The sequence below is a fragment of the Marmota flaviventris genome, chromosome 8 (genome assembly GCF_047511675.1).
Source record: "Marmota flaviventris isolate mMarFla1 chromosome 8, mMarFla1.hap1, whole genome shotgun sequence".
NCBI classification, from domain to species: Eukaryota; Metazoa; Chordata; class Mammalia; order Rodentia; family Sciuridae; genus Marmota; species Marmota flaviventris.
In genome coordinates, this window is record NC_092505.1 from 43,673,301 (window position 1) to 43,697,638 (window position 24,338).

The window sequence follows — 24,338 nt, forward strand, 5'->3', positions numbered from 1 at the left end:
TGGAATATCTCTCTCTCTCTCTCTCTCTCTCTCTCTCTCTCTCTCTGCTTTCTGATCATCATGTGAGCCCATTCCCTTCACTCTTTCTGCCTCATCTTGAGCCCCAAGGAATGGAGGTGGCTGTCTATGAGCCAAGACCTCTGAAACCGTGAGCCCCTCAAATAAATTATTCTTCCTCTAATTGTTCTTTAGACTGGGGAAAGGAGCCACAAACCCAAAGAGTACATGACAAAAGGCATAGACACTTGACCAAACAATTTTCCTGGCTCAAGAGCCTCTCGAAACCTTATCTTGGGTGCATGGATTGTCTCCCAAAGAGGATGTGGCTCAGTGACAGCCTTAACCTAAACAGAAGGGTCACTGCCCTGGTTAATATTCACATGTCCTGCTATGAATTATAAAATTCTACAAAGATCATTTGTCTCTGAGTAGGGATGAAGGATTGATCCCTGACTTCTATTTGGATTCTCCCATCTCTGAGGTTATCATATCAACATAGAGGGAACATACCTATTGAAGATGTAAATTTATAACAATAGAGAACCATGTGGCTGAGGATCACAGACACCCTTTCTATTTCTTTTTGTGGGCAACTGCATCCTTGCAGACTATAATTATTGAGGGCACCAGTATGTGGTTGTATGTAGTGAATTTGTTTTCTTTTAGCTCCATTTGACAAATATTTAGGTACCAAGTTCTTTCTGAACTATCATGTGGAGGATGTAAAAAAATTACTTTTTATAAAAAAATCACTTATAAAGCATTAGTTTTATAAGCATATCCCCTGCCTCTGGGAATGTGACATTTAGTAGGAAAATAAGATAAGTACTCAAATGTGTATATTAGAGTATTATTGGTAAATAGTAACTACAATGATAGATGGGAAGGCTCAGGGGCTTAAAGGGAAAAACTGCATCCAGATGAAGGGGATCAGAAAACACATAGAGGCTGAGGATGTAGCTTAGTGATTGCTGTGTTTTTCCAGCACATGCAAAGCCCTGGGTTTGATCCCCAGCACCACCAAAACCAAAATCAAACAAAACAAAACAAAACACACACACACACACACACACACACACACATTTTGGGGAAAAAAAGTCCTCTGAGCTAAGGAATAGCAGGTGAGTAGGATTTATCAGGTAGGAAGAGTAGGTGGAGGATTGGAGTGGTGGGGAGAACAGAGGGAATAGTGAAGTCTTGGGGTATCCAGAGTCTCCACAAAGTTCCATTGTCCCCTGCTCCAAACACCTGGTATAGGAGAGGGGCTATATTGAAGGTAGAGAGCTGGGAAGCAGACCTCAGGATGAGAAGGCAGAGTCTTTGTTTTCCATGAGTTTTCTCAAACACAGAGCTCCCATGCAAAACTGAGGCAAGGCAGCAGAAAGCAGGTCAAGCATCTACGGGAAGCCAGCTGCAGCTGCTCTCTAGAGTTCACATCAGTTCACAGCTACGTTGCCATCTACCAATCAACACCTCCAATGTACAGAGAAAGCAGCTCAGGAATTATTGTTTTTATTTCATAGATAAGGAAATTGAAGTCCAGATAATTTAAATGAATTGGGCAAAATGAGTGTGAATCCAGTGAGCGATGAATGCTCTAGTGGTGAATGAACCTCTTTGAGCAGTAGATCCAGGTCTTCAATGGAAGCATGCAGATTCCCTGGAACTCCTTAGACAAACAAGTGCCCTTACAGTTCAGATGCCTCTTGGTTTGGCTCATCAGTGTTTGCAAGGTGTATCTTAGAACCCTTCTGAAATCTACTATTGGCTCTTGAAGAACATTTCAAAGTTATTTTAGAAAGAATGCTGAATTATTTTATTAACAATTAGTTAATCTTGGAATTACATGCTCTAGAATTTCCTTCCCTGTATGTTTTCAGGTTACAGCTGGCATAAAGAGGAATTTGTGCAAGTTTGGAAAGCAAAAGCCATTATTCTGTGAAGGTTGTTTGGACAGATGCAGTTGTGCCAATAAGTTTTAACTTCTTCACATTCCTCTACTCTGCATCCCATGCTTCCTTTCAACCATTGGCTCTGATGACCAAGAGTGGCCCATGTCTATCACCAGGTGCTTGCTTGTCATTCCACCGAGGCTTTTTGGAGCTCAAAGCTTTCAGGCACCTGTTTTCATGAGCTTTGCAGTCACAGTCCCACTTTGGTCCCTGACTTGACTTACTAGATTCCTTTGCAGATGCCCACACTTTCACCCCTGGAAAAGTCTACAAGAACCAGTGGGTGACCTTTTCTGTGGTTCTCTAACTTCTCATCACCAATGATTAGTACCACAGTTCTTTCTATGATTACATGAGCTGTAATGCTCACAAGTGTCTCAAAATACACATAGAGGCTTTGCTTTTGTGATTAAATATGGACTGATAGAGTTATTGGTTGGTGTCAGGAGTAGAATGCTTGTTGTAGCCAAAAAAAAAAAAAAAAAAAAAAAAAAAAAAACTAGAAAATGTGGCCTTGGTTTTGGAATTGGCTAACAAGTGAGTGCTAGAACATAGGTGAGGATTCTACTATAGAAATCTTGAAAAACAGCTACCTGAACTCTGTAGTGGTGACACAATTGGAAAATGTGTTTGGGTGATGTAGAAGGTAGAAAAATGTACACAGTGAACTTATGGATCTGGCTAAGAAGACCTCTAGTGAGAATCTTGAAAGTACAGCATGCAATTCTATCCTGTGGCAAGGTCTTTGGGAAGAAGTAATAGTTTAGCATGTAAGAATAACATAGGGGCAGACAGGCCCAGGACTGGCTGGGTTGGAAAATGGCAAAACATTTCAGAAAGCATGAAGAGATTCAGGGTAAATATCATGTCATGTGTGTGGCTATAACAACTGTAGGTTAAGATCTAAAAGATTTAAGCCATTAACTTGTACTCTGTATCTGCTAGACTAAAAGGCACCTAAGGATCTTAAGGACTTTGACATGCTCAGCAAAGTAGAGAAGGTATGTTGAAAAGAACACTGAATGTGTACGTGTGTGTGTGTGTGTTCTAATAGGAGACCCAAAAGAGATATTAAGGTAGACATGTCATCCTGGACTAGACATGACTGAGGCATTTCAAAATGAGAAGATACCTCTGGGTCCAGAAAGAAGCGTTGGTTGCAAACACGACCCATTTCTTGTGGAAAGGGAAGAATGTCTCAGAAGGTAAAGCTAAGAAGAGAGAGGCAGAGTCAAGACAAGTCAGGAGGCACAGATAGCAATGAACTGGGAGCCATTCCCAAAAAAAGCAGAACTAGGCTCTAAAGAACATTCCTAGTATCTGGAGTAGGCACTGTGTACCTGGCTGAATTTCAGAATTACTATGGGGCAGTAATTGTTACATAACTCCCATTTTTCCCATTTTTAAATGGGAATTCTATTGTGGTAATCTTATTTTTGTCTCACCAAATCAAGAAAATGTTGAGTACATGGAGGACAAATAACTTTCCTTTTGGGATCAGAGATCTTTACACCAAGAGGAGTTGTACCAAAGAAGCTATATCCTAGGTGGTTCATCTGCTTATAAACCTGATATAGATCACGAGGTCCCAGACTTCAAGCCTGACTCTGAATGCAATGCAACTTTTGGAAGAGAGGGCAAGAGTATATTTGGCACATAAAGAGGACATGAATTATTTTGCTTGCAAAAAAAAATACCCACAATAATTCCTTCCATTCTTATACACAGTGCATTTTGCAATGCAACTTTGTAGAAGTGGTATGGGACTTCCAAACTCAGGATTCAAGGAGCCTTGTAGTTATTGATAAAAACTCTTTGCCTGTGCAAACTTTAGTCAAGCTTCTGAACTTTCTCCTAGGCTCATCTGCATACTACCTTGTGAACTCCAGTATTAGAAAGGAACCATGATAAATCAGTTTATTAAGAACCCACCCTGATATGTTCAACCCTAGATATCTAACTGTACTCCTCATCCTCCACCATCACCCTGATGATACCTGATCACCCTAGCCTTTCTTAAGCAAGAGTTATCTTAGGTCAGTTTTTCCAGAATCCCCCTTAACCCTGATGTTTCCTCCTAGTACTTTGCTATTCACTGTCTTTCTGCTCCTTGGCTATATATTTCCTCTTGCCCATGCTGTATTTGGAACTTGAGCGTAACCTCTCCTGTACTACTACAAAATCCTATTGTTGTGGTCCCTGTATTTACCAGGTTGATCCTAAATAACATTGGCCTTACTGTTCTTTAACAAGTATAAATTTTTTCCTTAACACTTTTTCACATGTATCCTGAGGTTGGTGTGACAAAGTCACAGGAAGCCTACTGGAGAATCAAAGGCTACACAGGGCACAGATGAGTTGTCCAGTGGAGATATCTAGGCCAACCAGCTGACATTCACCAGAAGCTACCAGGTGGGAAAGTGAGACCATCCTGGACCTTTGTGCTTTAGTGAAGCTCTTAACAACTGCATGAAAGACCTTGGGCAAATCCAAAAGAAGGACCATCCCACTAAGCCAGATCAAAATGCTGATCACAGAATTATAAGTATACGAAATGGATGTTGTTTGACTACCACGGGTTGGAGTGGTTTATTGCACAGTTATAAATAAGTTTCATGGGGGAGTAAGGAAGTGATTTGGGACATTCAGTAAGACTGACATTTGTGAGTAGAAATTAGAGTATCATAATATAGTGGATTCTCAGGGCCTTGAAAATCATCAAGTCTTCATTTTTTGCTACATCCTTACCAAACATCATACCACCTTATTACTATCAGCTGCAAAGTTTAGTACCTCCTGGTATAGATCAAGACATTTTGGATCATACTTGCCTTAGAAACTTACTCCTTTGGTCTCAAACCTGGGAATGTAAGCTAGGGGAATATATTCCAAACATGGAAAAAACTTTCATGAACAAAGATGAAGTAATCAAAAATATATAATAGAAAATGAGAAACAAGATGAATATCCAATTCTAGAGGCATCAATTAGCATTCATTTAGCAAACGTCAAGCAGCCATTAATTATCACATTACTAGAGAATTTATGATGATCTAGAAATACTCTTACTAGGTGATTCTTGCTAAGTGAAAAAATAAAATAAAACTGTATATGTTGATAGCATGCATCAAAAGTAAAATGTGAAAGGAATATATGCAAACTGTCAACAATGGCTAGTGGAATTGTAGAAGATTTTTCTTTTTCCTCTGTTTTCCCATTTGGGCCTAAGTATGCTTCCTCTGTCTTCTTCCAAATAGTATAAAATTAGTCAGTTCTGGTCAACAAACCAAAGGAACACACAGGAGGGCAACTAACCCAGACTGGAAATTTAGGGTCCCTCATCTTTTGTCATTACCAGAGTCCTCCCTACCTTGTGGGAAATGGACAGCTCTTATCACTGTTACCTCCTTTCATTTTTTCCTACCCATTTGGTCCCAACAGAGTTGAATAACAGGTGGAAACCTTTTGTGTGTAAACAATAAAATGTTGATAATACAATCAAGAAGCTCAAATAACTAAAATTCCCATTTGGCGATGTATGGCCAGGCTAGGAGGCCTCATGCTATGGGGCAGTTTTTATGATTGTGATCCAAGAGCAAGTGAGTGGTTGGGTACAAGTGGATGGATGATGTGTTAGTTAGCTTTTTTGCCTCTGTGACAAAAATGTCAGATAAAAATAACTTAAAGGAGGAAAGGTTCCATTTGGCTCATCATTTCAGAGGTTTCAGTCCATTGTCAGCTGGCTCCTTTACTTTGTGCCTGAGGTGAGGCAGAACATCATGGCAGAATGGTGAGGGCAGAGCAAAGCTGCTGGGCACATGGGAGCCAGGAAGCAGAGAGAAAGAGCGGGAAGAAGGGGTCAGTGCATATCCCCAGTTACCTCCTTCCTCCAAGTAAGTCCCACTGCCTGCATTTTCTAGCACCTGCCATAACGCCATCAATGCAAATCCCTCAATGGATTAATCCATTAATGAGGTCAGAGGCTTTATGATCCTGTCATTTCCCCAGATCCCCACCTCTGAACATGGATGTCTTGGGAACCACACTTTCAACACGTAAGTATTCAGGGTGTACTTTATATCCAAACCACCGCAGATTAGGAAAGAAAAAAGAATTTCTTAGTCTGGAGATCATGAAGACTTTAGGAAGTCTTCAAGGGAAGTCTCTGGGAAGGGTGGGGTAAGAGAGAGGACAGACAGACAGACACACACACACACACAAACACATACACACAGAGGACTGATATTGGATAATTAAGAAAGTTTGCAATGAGAACACCACCGCTGCCTTTTGCTTTGCTTAGGGTGAGTATAACTGTGAACTGCTTTTAATTTTTAAAGTTGTCTACTTCTTAGGCTGTAGCCCCTTACTGATACTAGATCATGTGGTACCCTGTTTTCATATGGGTTGCATGTGATCTTCGCCAACTATTAGAGGTTGGAAAAGCACTTATACTCTCTATGTCACAGAGAGAATTGTGTCTTCCGAAAGATGTTGAAGTCTAATCCTGGTGTCTCTGAATGTGAACTTTAGGAAGTTTCCTTTTGCGGACATAATCCAGCCAAGATGATACCACATAGAGGCAGGGTGGGCCTTGACCCAATGTCTTTTACAAAAAAGACAAAAATTGTCACATAGAAACACATACAGGGAAATTCAGTCATGCAAAGACAGAGGCAGAGATTGGAGTTTGGCTGCCATGAGCTAAGGAATGCCAAGGACGGCCTACAACCTGCAGAAAGCCAGAAGAGGCAAGAATTTTCCCCTAGTACCTTCAGAGAGAACAGGGCCTGCTGACACCCTGATCCCAGAGTTCCAGCCTCTAGAACTGCATAAGAATAAGTTCTTGCTGTTTTAATACACTTGGATTGTGGTGGTTATAGTTATTAAGAAAATAGTATACTCTGTATATAGGTTTTCTCAAATAGTGAAAATAGTGGTATTTGTGTCACGGGACTGCTATGCATATGTCATGAGTTAGTACATGTGAAATGCTGGAATGTAGTTTGCACTCAGAAAATCAGTATGAAAAGGACTGCTGAGATCCAGCCACAGGAAGGACCCACTCTGGGCTCCCAGCTAGTGGGGCCTGGATAACTTTGTGTGTCTCATTTAGAGATCCAAATTCTTCCTGGATGTACCACTTTCTAGATTTCACTTCTTCATTACTAATCTTACTGAAGCCATCAGCACTGGAAGGGAACGTAGAGAAACCTCCCAGCCAGACTCCTCATGTGGCAGATGGCTCTTTAGGTCTGCTTGACTCTTGCACTTTGCAAAGCGTCCCAATGATTCCGGGGATGGATGGCAAGGGAAAGTATTTTTTTGTATAAGAGATGACCAGAGTAATGAAGAGATCTCTGAAGGCTTTTGTCCACAGAAGGCTAGTTTAGTGTTTAGGAATCTCTCTCTTTACTTTCCTGTGCTTCCAATAATTTTTCTAGATGTGTGAATGTAGACTAATAGTAGTCCTGGGCACAGGACTCCTGCTCACAGATGAATACTCTGTATTCCTGAGCTTACCTTCCCTAAAAGTCCACCAGGGGATGGTAGGAATTGAGGCCAAAGATTGATTGGCTCAATCTTGCTATTTGCCAGGTAGCCTCAAATTTCAGTTATAGAGCATAGGTAGGAGGAAATTTAAAGTATCAGATACCAGGCAAGAATCTGGGTCTAGGAAAACAAAAGATATGTGTTGGGGTTTTCTTGCAGAGGGGAGGGGTGCCCAGGAATGAACCAGAGGGCTGAATGACTGAGCAACATCCCCAGCCCGTTTTTTTGTTTTTGTGTTTTACTTTGAGACAGGGTCTCACTAAGTTGCTTAGGGCCTTGCTAAACTGCGGAGACTTGTTTTGAACTTGCAATTCTCCTGCCTCAGCCTCCCAAGCTGCTGGGATTATAATGTGCACCACCACACTTGGCTGTATGTTGTTTTTTGAGCTACATTTCAGAGGCTCTTGGAAGCCATGTAAGTAAAAATAACAGATCTGAGACTGCAATTGAGCTTAGATAAGAGGTGCTGGCTGTTGAAGCTGCAATCCTGGCCCAAGTCATTTGATCACAATGAATAAATAATAATAATGATGATGGATACTCATAATATCATAATGCCTCCTCCTTTCTAGTTAATGGAATATTTTCACCTTCACTATTTTATTTGCTCCTAATAACAATCATATAATAAATGTACTTCAAGCAAACATTGTAATTCTGAGCTCAGAGAAGTGATGTGACTTCTCCAAGGCCACAGAGCCTAGGAGAAAAAAATCCACATATCTTGACTCCCAGATCTGGTTCAATAGTTGGAATCAAACTATAGAAGATCAGAGCTGCAAAGGGCACTCAAGGCCTTCAAATCTATACCATTCCTTTCTTGGTGGAGAAACTAAGACTCATTCATAGTCACATGGCAGAGCCAAGATGAAGGCCCAGTTGTACTGCTCTTTCCAGGACATTGTTCTTATTTGGTATTTGTTAATCAGAGTAAAAAAAACCCAATAGAGCTGGGTGAGCCCCTAAGAAGGTATTGTGTACATGCACAAGCGAGACACCATAAAGAATGAGGGGGCCTGAGAAAGAGTTCGCGCAGGTCCTGAGAGTCCAGGATTCCCACTGCTGCCAGGAAAAATGGCCCACTCTCAGGGAGGGCTGGACAGAAAAGGGCAGCAGGGGCAGCGAGAGAAGAAAGAGTTGGCAGGGAGGGGTCCTGCCCAGAGCCTGGGAAGCGGGCATCCCGCAGGTGGGAAACCAGTGGTGCCCACCGTCTCAGCGGGAATAGGGATACATAGGGGCTGGGCGGGGAAGAGTCTGGGAACTGTGACTGGGAAGGAGGGCCAAGGAGGATTTACACTCTCTTCAGCTGGTGAATGGCTCAGACTCCTCTATCCCACCCCTTTGGGGACTTCAGAGCCACTGGCTCATTCACATGCAAATCTCTTGGGCAACTCTGAGGCTGACAGGAAAATAGCTCTGAACAAAGGGTTGCTGTGTTCCTCTGCGGTGGAGGCTGCCGGGCTCAAGGTATGTCACAGTCAGGACTCGGTGGAGGCAGTGATAAGGCCAGTGCTGGACACAGAAGGGACCTGCCACGGGTGGAGCAGCGTCCGGCAGCAGTTTCATTGCACAGAAATTCTTCAAGGGCACTGCAATAGGGACCAAAGGACCCTGGGTTCTGGTAGCAGCTCTGCCACTGGGATGTCACTTCCATCTCCCCAGACAGTAGTATGTGAGAGCTGGGAGCTCCTCAATTAGAAGAGCCGACTGTCAACTTTTGGGGGATTTTGCTACCCTTAAAACTTATACTTAAATCAACTGTATTAGAAACAAATAAATTATATGGAAATTCATGACTTCCTGATTATTTTACTGTTGTTCTGTCATCCTGAGGTAATTAATGTGTATTGTATCAGGATGGCAAATGGTGTGGCAAGGTACAAGGTACACTTTTCTCCTCCCCTTCTCCCCTGCCCCAGTGTGGCTGCTAATCATTTATAGGTAGACACATCACCATCTCCAGGCATGGGTTTTCTCAGATATAAAAGGTAGGCATTAATGCTGTCCTCTAAGAGTCAGGAGGTCAAAGGAGACTCAGGGATGGAAGCAACTTATGAATTCCATCATTACCTGGCAGCATTTTGCAGGACCCCATCTCCGTCCTCTTCCCTATCTCCCACCTGTTCCTGTTGGTCTTCAACCCTCACTGTACCCTCCAGCCATACTACCATCCTGGTGTTCTTCAAACACATCAGGCCTATCCCCTCTTGTTGGAATGCTTTTTCTCCAGAAAGCACATGGCTGACTTCCTCCCCTTCTTCAAGTCTTGACTTAAAGGTCACCTCCTTGAGGCCTAGTCTGCCTACCATATTAAAATCATAAAACCCTCCTAAGCCTATGCAGACCCCTTTATCTGCTCGATTTCATTTCTTTGCCTATCAACTTAGTCATCACTGCATGATTCGCTTGTGAGTTTGTTTAGTGTGCAACCCCTCTCTGGCAGGGATCTCTGTCCTAATTGCTGTTGCATTCTATGTCCTAATAAATTGTAGGTTACTCAATAAAAACCTCTCTTTCCCTACCTTTTGACTCCAAAAGGTAAATCCAGGCTCTGTTTTTTACCGAGATGTTTCCAGGAGTGTTCTTTGTGAGCACAAGCACACGCAGGTGTGCCTCTGTGCCCCCCTCCCCGCAGAGCACTCTTCCTATACTGGCACTCCACACTCACTGCATTCCCTGTCCCAGCCTGGGCCCCTTCCCTCTGTTTTGCAGCACCCAAGATCTCCTGCTGTTCACACTTCCTGCATAAAAAGTGCTTTTTTTCACACTTTCAGGAAGCTCATTTTCACTTCCTGATTCTTCTGAATCAGCTGGAATTGGTGTTTGGGACCTGGTGTCATTGGAGGGGAGAATCCTGCTGGGGAGTACAATTGAAATTCATGAGAAACTTTCATCTATTTCTCATTTCCTTCTGGGGCCAAGGCCTCCTGTCCACTCCCAGAGAATTAACAGAGCTGCTGCTGTGGCTGGGGTCAGTGCAGTACTAAGTAAACAGAGGACTGCACAGAATTAGGATCCCGTTCAGAGGATTTATCTCTCAACTACACAGCAGATTGCAGACTGACGGATATGGCCCCGGGAAGGGGCAATGCACTGGGGGTCCCTGGCCAGCTGAATTGGAAGGGCTTAGAGAGGTCACTTAATCCAATTCTCTCACTGGGGAAACTGAGGCCCAGAATGGACCTGGGACTTTCCTAAGGTCTCCACAGGAGACAGTGACTGATTTCCAGGCCAGAGTCCTTTGCTTCACACACAGTATGTCTTTTCCTGTCCTTCTCCAGGGTTGTGCTTGCTATTGGAGAAAACATAGACATGGCCCTTGAACTCATGGGGCTGCAGTCCAGTGGGGTTGACCTTGAGCCCAGATAAATAGACCACTTTCCCATTCTTTGTAGCTCAGACTCCATTCCTTATTATTTTTTGTAAAATGTATTTTCTCTTAAAGTCGAATAAAAGAAAGTCCTCTAACAAAATGTAGACATCATTGGGACCCTTAAGAACCCTCAAGGTCCTTTTAAACATTACTAAATCACTATGGCAGACACTGTTGTCTTAGACATAATGCCTGGCCAGGAAACGTAGCAAGATCCTTTCCAGAATACAACCTGCCCGAGAAGGGCCCTTAGAGAGACAGAACCATGACTTGGGAGTATGAGCACCAGGGATGGAGATCTGACTTTTCTATAGAAACTCGGACAAATCCATTTGTACCTCTGTTTCCATTTCTGGACATTAAGCATGATAATCTCTGGTCTCCCAATCCCATGAGAATCGAATGAGGTGACTGACTAGAAACTGCCATAAAACTTGTGAGGCCACAAGGTAAACACACAGGACAAATGAACAGCCTCCTGTGTTCCAGCAATTCTTTCAAAGGGCACTTCCATGAATTGATTGGAAGCACTGAATGGCGAGATCACTGTCGTGTACTGCTAGTTGGTGGGGGAGTTGGAACAGAGGAGAAAGATGACATTCGTCAAGCACCTAGGGATGCCAGGCAAGCACTTCATTGCTCACACCACCACCATCACTGCCAGTTCAATCACATTTATTGAGCTAACAGCATATGTGTCAGGCATATGTGATTCAAGCTCTTAACTTATTAAGCATTCACAATTAGCCCACAAGAGGGGAATCATGATTATCCCCATTTTACAGATGGGGAAAGGGAACCAGTGGGAGGTGAAGCATCAGCCCCAGGCAGATGTAGGACCTGTCCCTGGCTCTGACTGTCTCTAAATCCTGGGCCCAAACCTTGGAGCGCCACTGTCTTTCGCGGTATTGATTCCACCTACAGCCATTATTTTTATTTACGCCCTCTCATAATCTGTGAGAAACATGCTGTATCCACTGTGAATTTTTTTTTCTACTGATGACAAAGCTCATGCTCAGGGAGATGGAGAAGTTTGGCCAAAGGGAACTTCACTCCTTAGTGGCAGAGGCAGAATTTTGCCCTTATGGGTCTTTAAACCTTGTCTCAAAATCTGTGCCAGCATTTCCCAGACAGCTGGATTCCAAACTCAGTGCGCTTCCGCACACTTTCATAGCTCTCTAAATCTGCTTGTCCTCTTTGTGATACTGCTGGTTACTGGTGATGAGTTCAGCTCCCTCACATGTTGAAGTATAACGCTAGAGAAGCATGAGGAGGCAAGCATATAAAGCAGGGTTTATTTTAAAAGGGGTAATATAAACTTTTCAGGAGGAAGAAGGGGGCCATGGTTGGTATCCTGGTCTCCCAAGAAGTGAGGGTGTTCTACCTTTTTAACATCATAGAGTTTCTTTGTTCTCCTGCTCTTTCCTCCCTTATTAATCTCTCTTCTTCCTGAGGAGGTAATGGAGGCCCAGGAGATGCTCTGGTGGAATGCCCCAAAAGTGAGAAACAGATGGGCTGGAGGGGTAAGGTGGAGTGATCATGGCAGGAAGGGGGTCCAGGGTACATTAATGAACAAGGTTTACAACTCTCTGTAGGGAGGGACAATCCCTGGGACAGGTTACCTTAGCAACAGGTTGGAGCAGGGGCAGGTTATCTTGATAAGGGTGGAGGAAGGGCTGTGAAGCATTAGCATTTCAATCCCTCAGGGGCAGTCTCCAACTTTCCTGGACCCAAATTGACCTCATTTCTTTGATCCAACCCGATTCACCTATCCATACTGACTGCCTGTCTTTAATTCTGGCTTCATTAGTGTTCCTGATCTCCATTGCTGGGAGAGTAGCACTCTGTTGTCCTAACCTGACTGTGAAACCTCTGATTCCTCCTTCTCCCTCTCCCGTGCACAGCCAGTCCCTGTGGCATTTACCTGCATGGATCTCTGCCTGGGCTTCCACCATGCTCCTGGATCTCCTGGGGTTCCTTGAAACATATGTTAGGTTCAACTGGCGCCTCATTCAATCTATTCAATACACAACCCAACATGGCCTTTTCAACGACTCCAGTTTCTTTGGCTTTACTCTTTTAACGCTCCTTACCTATTTTTCCAGATCAAAATTCCTCAAACATACCCCTAATTGTGTCACCTGCATCCTGTCTCTTGCCCCCAAACATTTCATAACTTCTAATTGGATCCCCTAGACTGAAATGCCCAAAAATGCCAGGCATAGAGCGCAGGTGAGGGAAACGGGCTGCTTTGTGCTCTTCAGACAGAAACATACAGCACAGGAAATGCACAGTGATATTCTTCTCAAACAATATCTTCATGGATTTTCCTGTCCTCAATCACTTTCACCTCTTCTGCTTTTTGTAGAGCACTGGGGGAAAATATTTAGTGTTCTTCACGGTATGAGAAGCAGGAGAGAGGTGAGGAAGCTTTGGCCTGCGGGAGCTGTCCAGATTGGGGGACTCACCTACAGGACTGCGTCTACCCGGTCCAGCTGTGTTGTCATACAGCACACCATCAAAATTGCCAGATATAGAGATGCAAAATTTTGTTTGGATCAGAAATTTTATGTTGACATTATTCATCTTGTTGCTGTTGTTGTTATTCTTTTTTTTTTTTTTTAACATAGAGCCAGACAATTCTAGATTGGTCAATAACATACATCTGTAGGATTAATTCAACCTGTTGATCATGTGTTTGTGGCTTTGGGTGTGTGTGCTGAGGCCCACATTTACCAACCATTTCTTAGTCTCTCCCTAGGTGATCTTTCTGGGCTTTTCTCTTGTACCTCCCTATAACACATCAAAACTGCCTCATTCCATCCTCCATACCATGGTGGCTCTGCTAAGATACCCTATGTAAGGAAGCACACTGTTGAATTCCTATGTATCCTTCAGGACTTAAAGAAGCATCAATTGTTTCTGAAGGCTTTCCTGATCACACAGAAATGACCACTCCCAAATATATATGTTTTCTTATGCCCTTTATGCTGCTTTGTTTGACTTTAATTTATCAATTATGTGATTATCTCATTACATACTATGAAACCAAATTCCTGGAGGGCAGGGCTACCTTAATTATCCTTGTGGGGCCAGTTTGGGTACAGTGTGCAGTGTGGAATAAGTTTTCAATAGAATGCTTGGATTTCATGATAGAAAATGAAAGGTTTTCAGAGTGGTGCAATCACAGCAATGTTTAAGAATCCTCTGGATATATGTGAAGTGTGGACTAAAGCAGATACCTGATAAACTTTGGAAGGTATTGCAATAGACTAGATAAGAAGAATAAAAAAAATTGGAACTAAGGCTAACAAGTGGAAAGGATGGGAGAAATGTTGATTTCATCAAGGACAGGGTAATAGGAGAATAGTGGCATTGCATCGAAGGAGCATTTGACAGATATCAACTGAATTTATGCACAATGAAAGAGAGAGAGAGAGAGAGAGAGAGAGAGAGAGAGAGACCAAATTAGGTGATCCATGCCCCTTTTTTCAATGAACAGATGCAATGAAGTGAACTTGAAAATGACATGTGTGAATCTTCTGTTCTCTTGGGACTTCTGGTTTCTAAATAATTATGCCTCTTTCTGTAACTAGTGTAGTGCCCTGCGGCTCCTTTCTAAGTCAACTTTCATCTGGTGGTCAACCAAAGAACCAGTAGTTTGTTCCATTACAGAAAATAATGTCCCTTCTTGACAAGTTAAAAAATAATATTCTTTTATACTTAGGGGATTTTTAAGCATACATTTGACCATAGGCGGTATTTGCCTTATATTACAACTTAAAATCCGAATCATTCACAAGATGGGAATCCACTAATAAATCCATTAATTTTTTTTTTAAGACTGAGTATCTTAAGATGTAAATTCTGATCCAGAAATGATGCTGGCCAGTGCATTGCCCTTCCCCAGGTTTTGGACATGACAATGATGGAGGTAGACCTTGATTTCTAAGGTCTTAGATACATAAAGTATCGGTGTTAGGTAGACCTTAGACACCATCTGGCCCAACTCCTTGCATTTGACAGAGTAGGAAAGAGTCCCCTCCAGTAGTAGTTATGTGTCCATGGTCAGTTAGTACAGAATGTCTAGCAGGACCTAGTCCTTCCGTCCCCCAGTCCAGTGCCTGTGCTCTGCCCTTTGCCTGTAGCATCAGCCAGCTGCGATTCATAGGCCTCATCACTGCACTTCAGAAATCCACAGCAGCAGTCTCATTCCAAGGAAGCAGATAATTCTGTGCAGATGTGCACGTGCCTCAAAGACCAAGGACCGCGGGAAACCAGGCTGGGAGGGAATTTTCATAAATGTGAACATCCCGTCCACAGCCCTGGACTGGGATCCTGTTCTTATTCAAGCTACTGTTGTGCAGTCAGCAATTCTGCCATGGCCCCTGGGATGGGCCTGGGTGGGAAGGGCAGATGGTGGGCTTGGATTGGGCTGGAAAGGATACCTATGAGCTGGAAGGTCCTTTAAAGTCCACTCCTCAGCTGCAGGGGAATTCAGTCAGGGAGTAAAAAGCCTTAAAACAGGGGATCTAATCCACCAAAGGAAAATCAGTCATATTTAAAATGCCTTTTAAAGGACAGTCGTGGTAGGATATATTTACATGTTCTACTCAAATAATGTGCCACTAAGACATCTTCAGCAGACTCTAAGCTTTAACCAGAGTGTTAATAGCCATGGTACTTTGAGAATTGGCTGCAGTAAACATGGTATTCCTGTTTTCTGGGATTATCCTATCTAGGATAATGAGGGCTTAGTGGGTTCATCTGAGAAATTCTGGCAAGAAGAATAAAAATTAGAATTCTGGAATTTAAGGTACCTTAGGGATCATCTAATACACCTTCTCATTGACAGGTGATATAACAGAGTTTTGGAGAGTGGTGTTGACTTATCCTGAGTCACATGGCACACTTGCTCATGCTTTTTATTCAAATGGAAAGAGACCACCTTCTCTCTCATTCAAAGCCAGAAAAAGAGCTAGAGCCTGGGCATGGGAAGGAAATTTGAAAAAATGAACAGGTTTCACTATGTGTATAAGATTTCTGGATTAATCCAGAATTTAGAGGTGGAGTACTACAGTCTCTTCCATTCAATGAGAACTTGACAAGAGCAAAAAAAAAAAAAAAAAAAAAAAAAAAAAAAAACTAGAGCCATAAGTTCTCAAGGTGCTGCAGAGTAGTGACCAAGGAGGAGCAGGCAGAGTGAGCTTTGGGGTCACCTTCACCCTGGGCAACTCCACTTCTGTCTCTTTTCTATATTGGGCCTAATTGAAGGGTCATTGGAAGAACATGTTCACTAGGGAGAAAAAATTTTAAAACATCAACAACCTGGGAGTCGATGTGCCTTCAGAGGTCCTCTGCAGCCTGACATTCTGTGGGCTCTTGATTCTTGAGGGAAATTGTTCAGGAGTGTGTGAACAAGGATGCAGGGTCCTGTCTCCCTGTGAGCACCAGTTATCAACTGATGAGGATGCAGCTTCCTACAAAAGTGAGATCTCCTCATGTTCCCTGGCTGCCAGGGACATGGCTGTAGGGAGGCTAGTTCCATGCAGGGAGGGCATTCCAGTAGAGTCACTATACAAGCCCCCTTCCCAATTTCTCCAAAGGAATTAGACAAATGCATCTGATTCAGAGATGCAAGATCTGTAGGGCACTTCAGGTAGCAGATTAGTCCATGAGTTGGCTCAAATAGATTGCTTCTTTGCAATGCCAAGAGATCATGTTTTCTAGGCTCTTCTCTCTTTATAAGGGACCAGATCTTCTGCATCCTGGTAAGGTGATAGTTCCTTGCACAAGGCACCCAAAAAACTGCAGCATCCCACCTGGCAGTGTTCTAGGACACTGACAATGTCTGGAGACAGTTTGGGTTGTCATAACTGCAGAATTCTCTGGCTCAAAATGTCAATAGTGCTGAGATCAAGAAACCCCGATGTGCAGCATCAAGGGCTATTTCCCGTGAACTCAGAATATTTAGTTACAGCACCCCACGTATAAAATGAATTGAAGAAGGGTGGGGCCACAATGCCTCTTAGTAGGTCTTCCCCATCCTGTGCCCTTGGAAATACCTGTAGTTTCCTGAGGCTCGGTGGAGCATGGCTTGTGGGCTCTTTGGTGTGGCCAAAAGAGCATAAGATTCAAGGCCATAGAAGGGGATTGGGACCTGTATCTGCCATTCACCAGCTGTGCAATGTTATGTGAGTAACTAAAACTTCCTGAGTTTGTTTCTTTGTTGTGAAATGGGAGAGTAGTTACTATCTCATAGGTTTGTTAAAAGGTTTAAATGAGATAAGTTCAAAAGCACCTTACAAACTCACTACTTTGTTGTGGATAAAACATTTTAGCTAATACAAGGCTCCCCTTTGCTGAATGACTGTGGGAAAATAAGACTACAAGAATACTAAAAACACATACCATCCACTCTGAAGTTATTTGATGAGAACCTCTCCCAGAAAGCCAGAGAGAGCTTAGAAAATAGGTTCCTGGGTCTACGTACCTTTTAAAAGTAGGTACAACTTTAATAAACTTGATCTCTCAGAATACTCTGATCCTTCTCTGCCCCACTTTAAAGTGAGAACATCTCACTCATGGCAATTTTTTATGAGTACTCTCTAGATTCTAGGAAATATTGTTGGATGTTATAATCTCTTCAGCTCTCCCCTAAGACATTTTTAAAATACCCTTCTGATAGCGACTTCCCTTGCTACCCATGCCCTTTGCTGGTGAATTGCCAACTCCTTAGCCTGGCATTCAAGGCCCTTCAGAATTGCACCCTGACCCTCCCTTCCAGCACTGCCTCCTCCTGCAGGCTCCAGCATACCCTGCACTTTTCAATCACTTGATAATTATTTGGGGGAATTGGACAATGCTTTCTAATACTTCATCTTCGGGTACAATTATGGCTATGTGTCTGTCTGACTGCTGCTTCCTCGGGGGTCTCTGTTCCTCTTGCCTTGAACCTTTGAGTGGGAACTAGTGAAGACATTTCAGATGGAGAACAGAATTGTGTGTAAGTGTGCGAGTGTGTGTGTGTGTGTGTGTGTGTGTGTGTAGGGGATCAAAACTAGGGCCTTGGGTTTGCTAGACAAGCGCTCTACCACTGAACTTCACTCTCAACCCTGAGAATAGAAAGAAAACAAAAATGTTGTGTTTGGCTGGCTCACACATCACTAGCCCAAGTTTTCCTCATGGTCTTTTCTAGTTCTACCTACTCAGCTTGAACTTGTCACCCCCTACCACCTTCATTCATCACATTGTGACCCTGTGTGACTCCCTCACTAGATGCAGCCCTGTGAAGGAAGAGACAGTGTCTAACCCACCTAGACTTCTTTAACTCCTAGAGGAGAGCCTGGCCTCATGAGAGAACACATTGGTGGTCTCACCTTCACGTAGTCATATTCACAAAGGTAGGAAGATTCCAAGTTGAAGTGCATGAAGTAAAGCTTGATCCGAAACCCCTCTGGGACAGTGATATTCCAAGTCACCTCTGAGTCACTGGGATAGGAGTCCGGATAGCCAGGTGACTGGATCTGGCCAAACATGTCATTCAGCTCCACGGTGTGGGACGAAGCCTTCAACAGGGAGAAGCACAGAGCATGACAGAGAAGGAGCCACCTGAAAGACACGAATGTGGTTCCACTTACATTCCTGGACGCAGGGCCCCAGCATTAAACTGAGTCAGCGGCCTGGAGACCAACTCCTCAGCATATCCCTACTGTAGATCCCCCCATCTGGGCCTTGCTTACCTCGTCTGTAATATGGGAGGAAGGAACTAGGTGATTTCTGAAGCTGCTTCTAGTTTTGCTCCTTTAAAAGTTCAATAAGAGTATTAAACTTTTCCAGAAAGTACCATATTATTTTACTATTGAAAAGGTAACTTAATAATTACATAAAAGTTGGTCTCATTTCTTCAGTTTGGCTTCCTTTAGGAATCATAAACTCTTTATGCATTTTTCTAAAATGTAAGTAATAATAGCATGGTAATATTGGGATGAGATTTACACCCTGTGGTGGAATCTGGAGACTTTAAACCAATTTAATATTTTGAAAGAAGTGTTGCATTACCAAATCAGTCATGGCATGCAAAATCTTGAATAAAATTGGAATGAGCAAAGGAGTTTCCTTGGTAAGGTTCTAATACAAGGGTTAAAAGCCTCTAATTCATTTCTGTAAGAATCCAGGATAACTGTTGCAAAAAGCGGGAAGGGAAATTCAGTAAAACTCTCAGAAATGCCAAGCGCGGATGGCTCAATAAAGAGGCAGAGTAACCAAGGCTGGTCGAAGCCTAAATGGTCAGCACTTGCACCTCAGCAGCTGACAAATGGTGCTTCCCACCAACACCCAGGGACTTTGAACTCAAACATCCAAACATGGCTGGACAGCATGTCTTCTCACAGATTCCTGCTCTCGTTTCTGATTTCTTTTAGTGGTGATCTCATCCACCAGCTCCCTCAGCCTGAAAGGCTGCCATTCCTCCTGCCTTTTACACCACATATAATCATCACCAAATCTTTTTGACTCCTCTGCCTGTTTTGGAGACCCATCTCTCTTCCTCTCTAGTCAATTCCTTAATTTAAACCCTCTTATCTGGACTATTTCTATAGCATCCTAACTGGTCTTTTGGCCCCCTTATACCATTCAGCAATCTTCTGCTAAAGCTGGTTTCCTATGACATAGATGCCACCATCGTGCTGCACTATGTCTGCAGGTACAACCCCTGCCTCGGAATGGCTGAAAAGTCCCTTTTGGGTCTGGTGATGATTTGCCTGTCCAGCCCTCTCTCAGTGCCAGTCAGGCCATCCCCTTCCATACCTCAGCCCCATGGCACATGCCCTGCTCATTGCTCATCTGCTGATGTCCCATTTTTTCTTCCTGGGCTGTGAATTATCTCTTCATCGCTCCAGATTCCACAGCCCCCTATTGGAGTGACTGTCACACTGCAGTGCTTCAGGCCCAGCCTTTGAAGTTGAGTGTACTTGGGTTCAGTTCCCAATTCTCCCACTTACGGCTGTGAAAACACGGGCAACTAGTTTCTCTGAGTTCTAGTTTCCACATATGTAAATGAGGATCATCGTCCCTACTTGACAGGATTCGTATGAACATTAGCAATAACATATGTCAAGGATCCAGTGTAGAGTCTGCTATATTGTAGATTATAAATGAAAGAAGGAAGGGAGGAAAGAGAGTCTGAGACTGACAGACCAGTCTAAGAATTACAAAAGTCAACGTTGGGAAACTGTGACAGCATTTTTGGATTAGTAGTTTTATCTTTGCTAATCAGGAAGTTGCTTCCTGGCCAGGACTCCCAGTCATGCATTCAGATGTATATTTCTATATATGCATACAGATGAATTTTTGAGTGTATACACACAGCAAGAGAAGTACATTCATAGATTATCTGGCTATTTCATGTATTATTTACATAAAAGATAAATAGATAAATATAAAAAGGTCTGCAAGGATAGACACCAAGGTATTATTAACAGTTATCGGTGGAATAGAAATAGGAGTGTTTTTAGTTTTGTTTATGCAGAATATTCACATTGGTCTAGAAGGACCATGTGCTATTTTTTCAATAAAAAGAAAATAAAGTAGTATATTTTTTTCCAAGGCTCTTACAATAGCAGCATGTGGGATGCTATTAAGAAAACAAAATATTTTAATCCAATTGCCACTGTCAATATTTTTTTTTTTACACCAATCTGAAGGAAGGACCTCAGAGGCAGTGATCAGGGAAGGCACAGGTCCAAGTTCTACAGTGAATTAGGAAGGCCCATTCCAGAAACTCCAACTTGCAGGGCCTAGGACTCGAGATTTCAAGTGAGGAAACGTACTGTCATTAACAGGGTTGGGAGTTTATGCTCATCCATCCCAAGGAGGGGAGAGTAGATCAACTTGAGGCCCTGCTTTTATTTATCCTACCCATTTTAAGGAAATGGTGGAGCGTCTGAATTTGTTTTCTTGTCTATTATCTGGTGATAATAATGGTTTCCCACAGGCCTGCTGTCCTCAGGAGCTTTGGAACATACTTGGTTAAGTGTCCAGCCCTAGGCAAACATTATTGCTGATTACTCCATCATGTTGCTTCCCAAAAAGCAGGTGTTAGGCATAAGCTTTGGCTCCCAAACTGGACTTCCCTGCAATAGCGACAACTGATTACGTAAGGCTGAAAGGTCAACTTTCTCTATGTCTGCTTTTTCCAGACCACATAGAGGAGTGTCTCAGATTCCTCAGGCCGAAATATGTCAAGGGCTGGTGGATGACTGGTCCGTCTATCCTAGAAGCCCTGTGCCATGTATGGTGGGCAATTGGTCAGTGTGGGAGGAAGGCCTGTTGGCATCTAACACAGTTTCAAACATACAAAGCAAATATCTCCTTTCACATAATGGGCCTGAGCATATGCTTGCTTGCTTTAGGGGCTATAAATCGAAGAATCTAAGTGGCAGATTTCATTCCCCATCACACCCTCTGAATGGTTTTGGCTTCTCATATACCAGGCACCAGCTGTACAATTCCTGACACCTGTTATCTATCCTGTGGCTCATCAAAGAGTTGAGCTACGTTTGCTTGAAATGTCAAAAGTAATATACAGAGCTGGGATTTCATGGGCTCCTCTGTGGGTGCAAGCTCTTGGGGATGTGTGAAGATGCCCCTTGGGGATATGACGGAGCAATAGGTGGCACTTTCTAGCCTTGCCACTCACTCTTCTCACTTCAACGTACACAACACCAGGCCTCCCTTTTTAAGTTGAGGAGTTGGAAGGGACTGTTGAGCTCCTTATGCTCCACCCTCATTTGACAGGTGATGAAAAGAATACCCCAAGAGATGTCACATCATGCCCAAGACCATATGGTGAATTTGCTTCATCGAAGAAGGGAATAACAAAGGCTCACAGAAGAAGTTGGGTCCATGCCCATATCATGCCCAGGCAGCTGGCCAAAGCAATTAACCCTGTGAAAAATAATTTTAAAATCCATGGCTTTGGGGAAATTTAAAAACTACTAATGCCTGAGCCCTCCTCCCAGGAGCTTCTGGTTTAATTGGCCTGGGCTGGAGCCTGGGCATGAGCATTTAAAAGCACCACAGGTCATTCTAGTGTGCACAGGACTGAGAGTCTAGAGGAACATAGTAGGAAAAAAATGCTGTCCTCGGGGCCCAAAGAAGATCCAAGTTTGAGACTGGGCCTTTTCCAGATCATCAGTGTGGCTTTGAGAAACTTGCTCAACTGCTTTTATTCTCCCTTATCCATAAACCCTTTGTCATCCCCAATCTGTAGACTAGGTGACACAATGCACATGAAACTGCCTTGCAACCTCTGAAGTGCTTAGGAGCATGTGAGGCAAGACCCTTTACAGAGTTTTCTAGTGAAACCCTTTTCTAGTTGCTGCTTTGCTATTCAGCAATTGAGTTCAATTCAACAAATATTTATTGAATGCCTAGCAGGAAACAGACATTAAGTTAGGTGCTGGTCCTACAGAGATGAAAACACTGATCTCCCTGCTTGTCACAGAAGTCGGCATTTAAATAAGGAGGTACTCCAAAGACAATAGGAGACATCGCTCCAAAGCACAGAACAGAACAAAGGAGGAGATGCTTGCTCTGGGGGATGGAAATCGGAGAAAAGCAAGTGATATTTGAAAGGGATCAAACCCAACAGATCTTTTAGGTGGAAAATAAGGAGGATGATTGCTCTAGGTTAAGGGACAAGCATATGCAAAGACACAGGATTATCACTGAGTCCTGTATTTTGGTGTAGCTGAGGCATTAGTGGTAGGTAGGGTGGGTTCATTTCCTTGGCAGGTGAATCAGATATGGTTCAAAGTAGATGGGCATAAATACAATTTTGTTTTTAGGGGAAAGAATGGAAAATGAAGTTTGATGGCAAGTTCAAAATTACAATGGATTTAAAAAGAATGAAATGATTGAATTAACATTAAGGACTCGAGTATCTCTCTGCACTACAAGTAATTGGAATTCAGAGTTATGCAGCCGAAGCCGTTCATTGGCCTGGACTCAGCAAAGTTGCTGGGTGACTTTGCAGAAGAGAAACAGACAGAAACATCCCCCCGATTTAGAGAAAAATCAAAGGGAAAAGAGCTACATAGGGACTTATAGAGAGAGAGGTTTTTTTATATATTTTTCACTTTTTTGTATATTTCTAGCAGCAATAACATTTATAAATAGCAAAACTAATTAGAGTGGTTGAGTTTCCAGACCTGCAGAAAAAAACTTGTAAGGAATGTCTGATAAGGAACATTAAGTAAGATGAGGAATAAGAAAGGTTGAAGAGCTTCAAATCAATTGGAATTTAAAGTTTAAAGTCCTGGGCTTTGGAACTCCAAATGATCCTTAAAGAAATTGTGGTATCCCTTTAAGAGCCATTTGGTGCAATTCATAGCCTGATTCATGTCACCAGCTGCCTCTGATTTCAGTGAGAAATGCAGAAATTTATAGGGAACTGTAAAATGGGGACAGGTTTTGAGTTTTCTAAATTGGGGTTTCACAGGAAAACTTCTGAAACCACAGAGCTGGGCTGTGGGAAGCCGGTTTCTTTTCCGGTCAGAACAAATAAACACACAAATACATATCTAACTCTCAAAGTGTTGGGAGAGAGGACTCAACGGTCTTTTCAGAAGAGGAAAAGGAAAAATCAGCCTTGTGGGCAACGGGAGGAGGTCACATTGACCAGTAGGCAGCACCCTGCGCTGGCAGAGGGAGAAATTCGAGCTTCAGCTGCGCCCGCCAGAGCAGGCTTTGCACAAACTCCAGCTTCCTAGGGGCATGTCTCTCGTGCATCCAGCCTCCCCTTCAGTGGAAGAGAACCTCCACCCCGGGCCACCCACAGGACATGCAGGTGAGCCTGCCCAGAGAGAGGACGGACCCTCTGGGCCACTTGACACTTGGTTCCCCAAAGGGCACAGAGCCCTCTCCTGCCCTGGTACTCACCTCATTCTCCTGCCTTGCACGCTCCTGACTGCCTGGCCTGGGTCCCCTCTGCCGGACTAGTCTGTGAGATCGTCCCCGGTGTGGTGTCAGCGATGTCTTATCTTTGTTCTGAGGTCCCTGTGTGTCTCTGGAATTGGCTGGCATTCTCCATTCAGGTCACGCCTTCCCCTGCCTGCAACGGATCCCCTCTCCCCCTCTCTCCCTCTGGCTTTTCCTCTCTCCTCTCTCTCTCTTTGCTCTCACTGCTCTTCTACACACTCGGAATCTGTCTTCTTCCTTAAGAGATCTGCTCTGCCAGTCCCCTCCTTTATCCTGTGTGGCGGACTCCAGCATTGGAGAGAAAACAACTCAGAGCTCAGATAGGTATTCCCGCCCCCCCACCCCGTGTGTGTGTGTGTGTGTGTGTGTGTGTGTGTGTGTGTGTAGGAAGAGGGCGGGAGAGGGACAAAGTCTAATTTCTTTTCAGCTTCCCATGCCTGATGTCTAAATTTTTTTTTGCTCTTCTTCAGGACATCAGC

The 24,338-nt window shown here is 43.4% G+C and overlaps 1 protein-coding gene across 2 annotated transcripts in view; it reads right to left on the reverse strand.

The window, feature by feature from the left end:
- Positions 1 to 23,987, reverse strand: part of Masp1 (MBL associated serine protease 1) — a 63,950-nt gene extending 39,963 nt beyond the window's left edge. For both annotated transcript variants that reach the window (XM_027951518.2, XM_027951517.2), the window contains exons 1-2: positions 23,821 to 23,987; positions 18,258 to 18,489 (exon numbers count right to left, since the gene is read on the reverse strand). In XM_027951518.2, the coding sequence (XP_027807319.2) occupies positions 18,258 to 18,489; positions 23,821 to 23,825 (237 nt within the window). In that variant the 5' untranslated portion in view covers positions 23,826 to 23,987. The remainder of the gene's footprint in view (positions 1 to 18,257; positions 18,490 to 23,820) is intronic.
- Between the last annotated feature and the right edge of the window lie 351 nt (positions 23,988 to 24,338).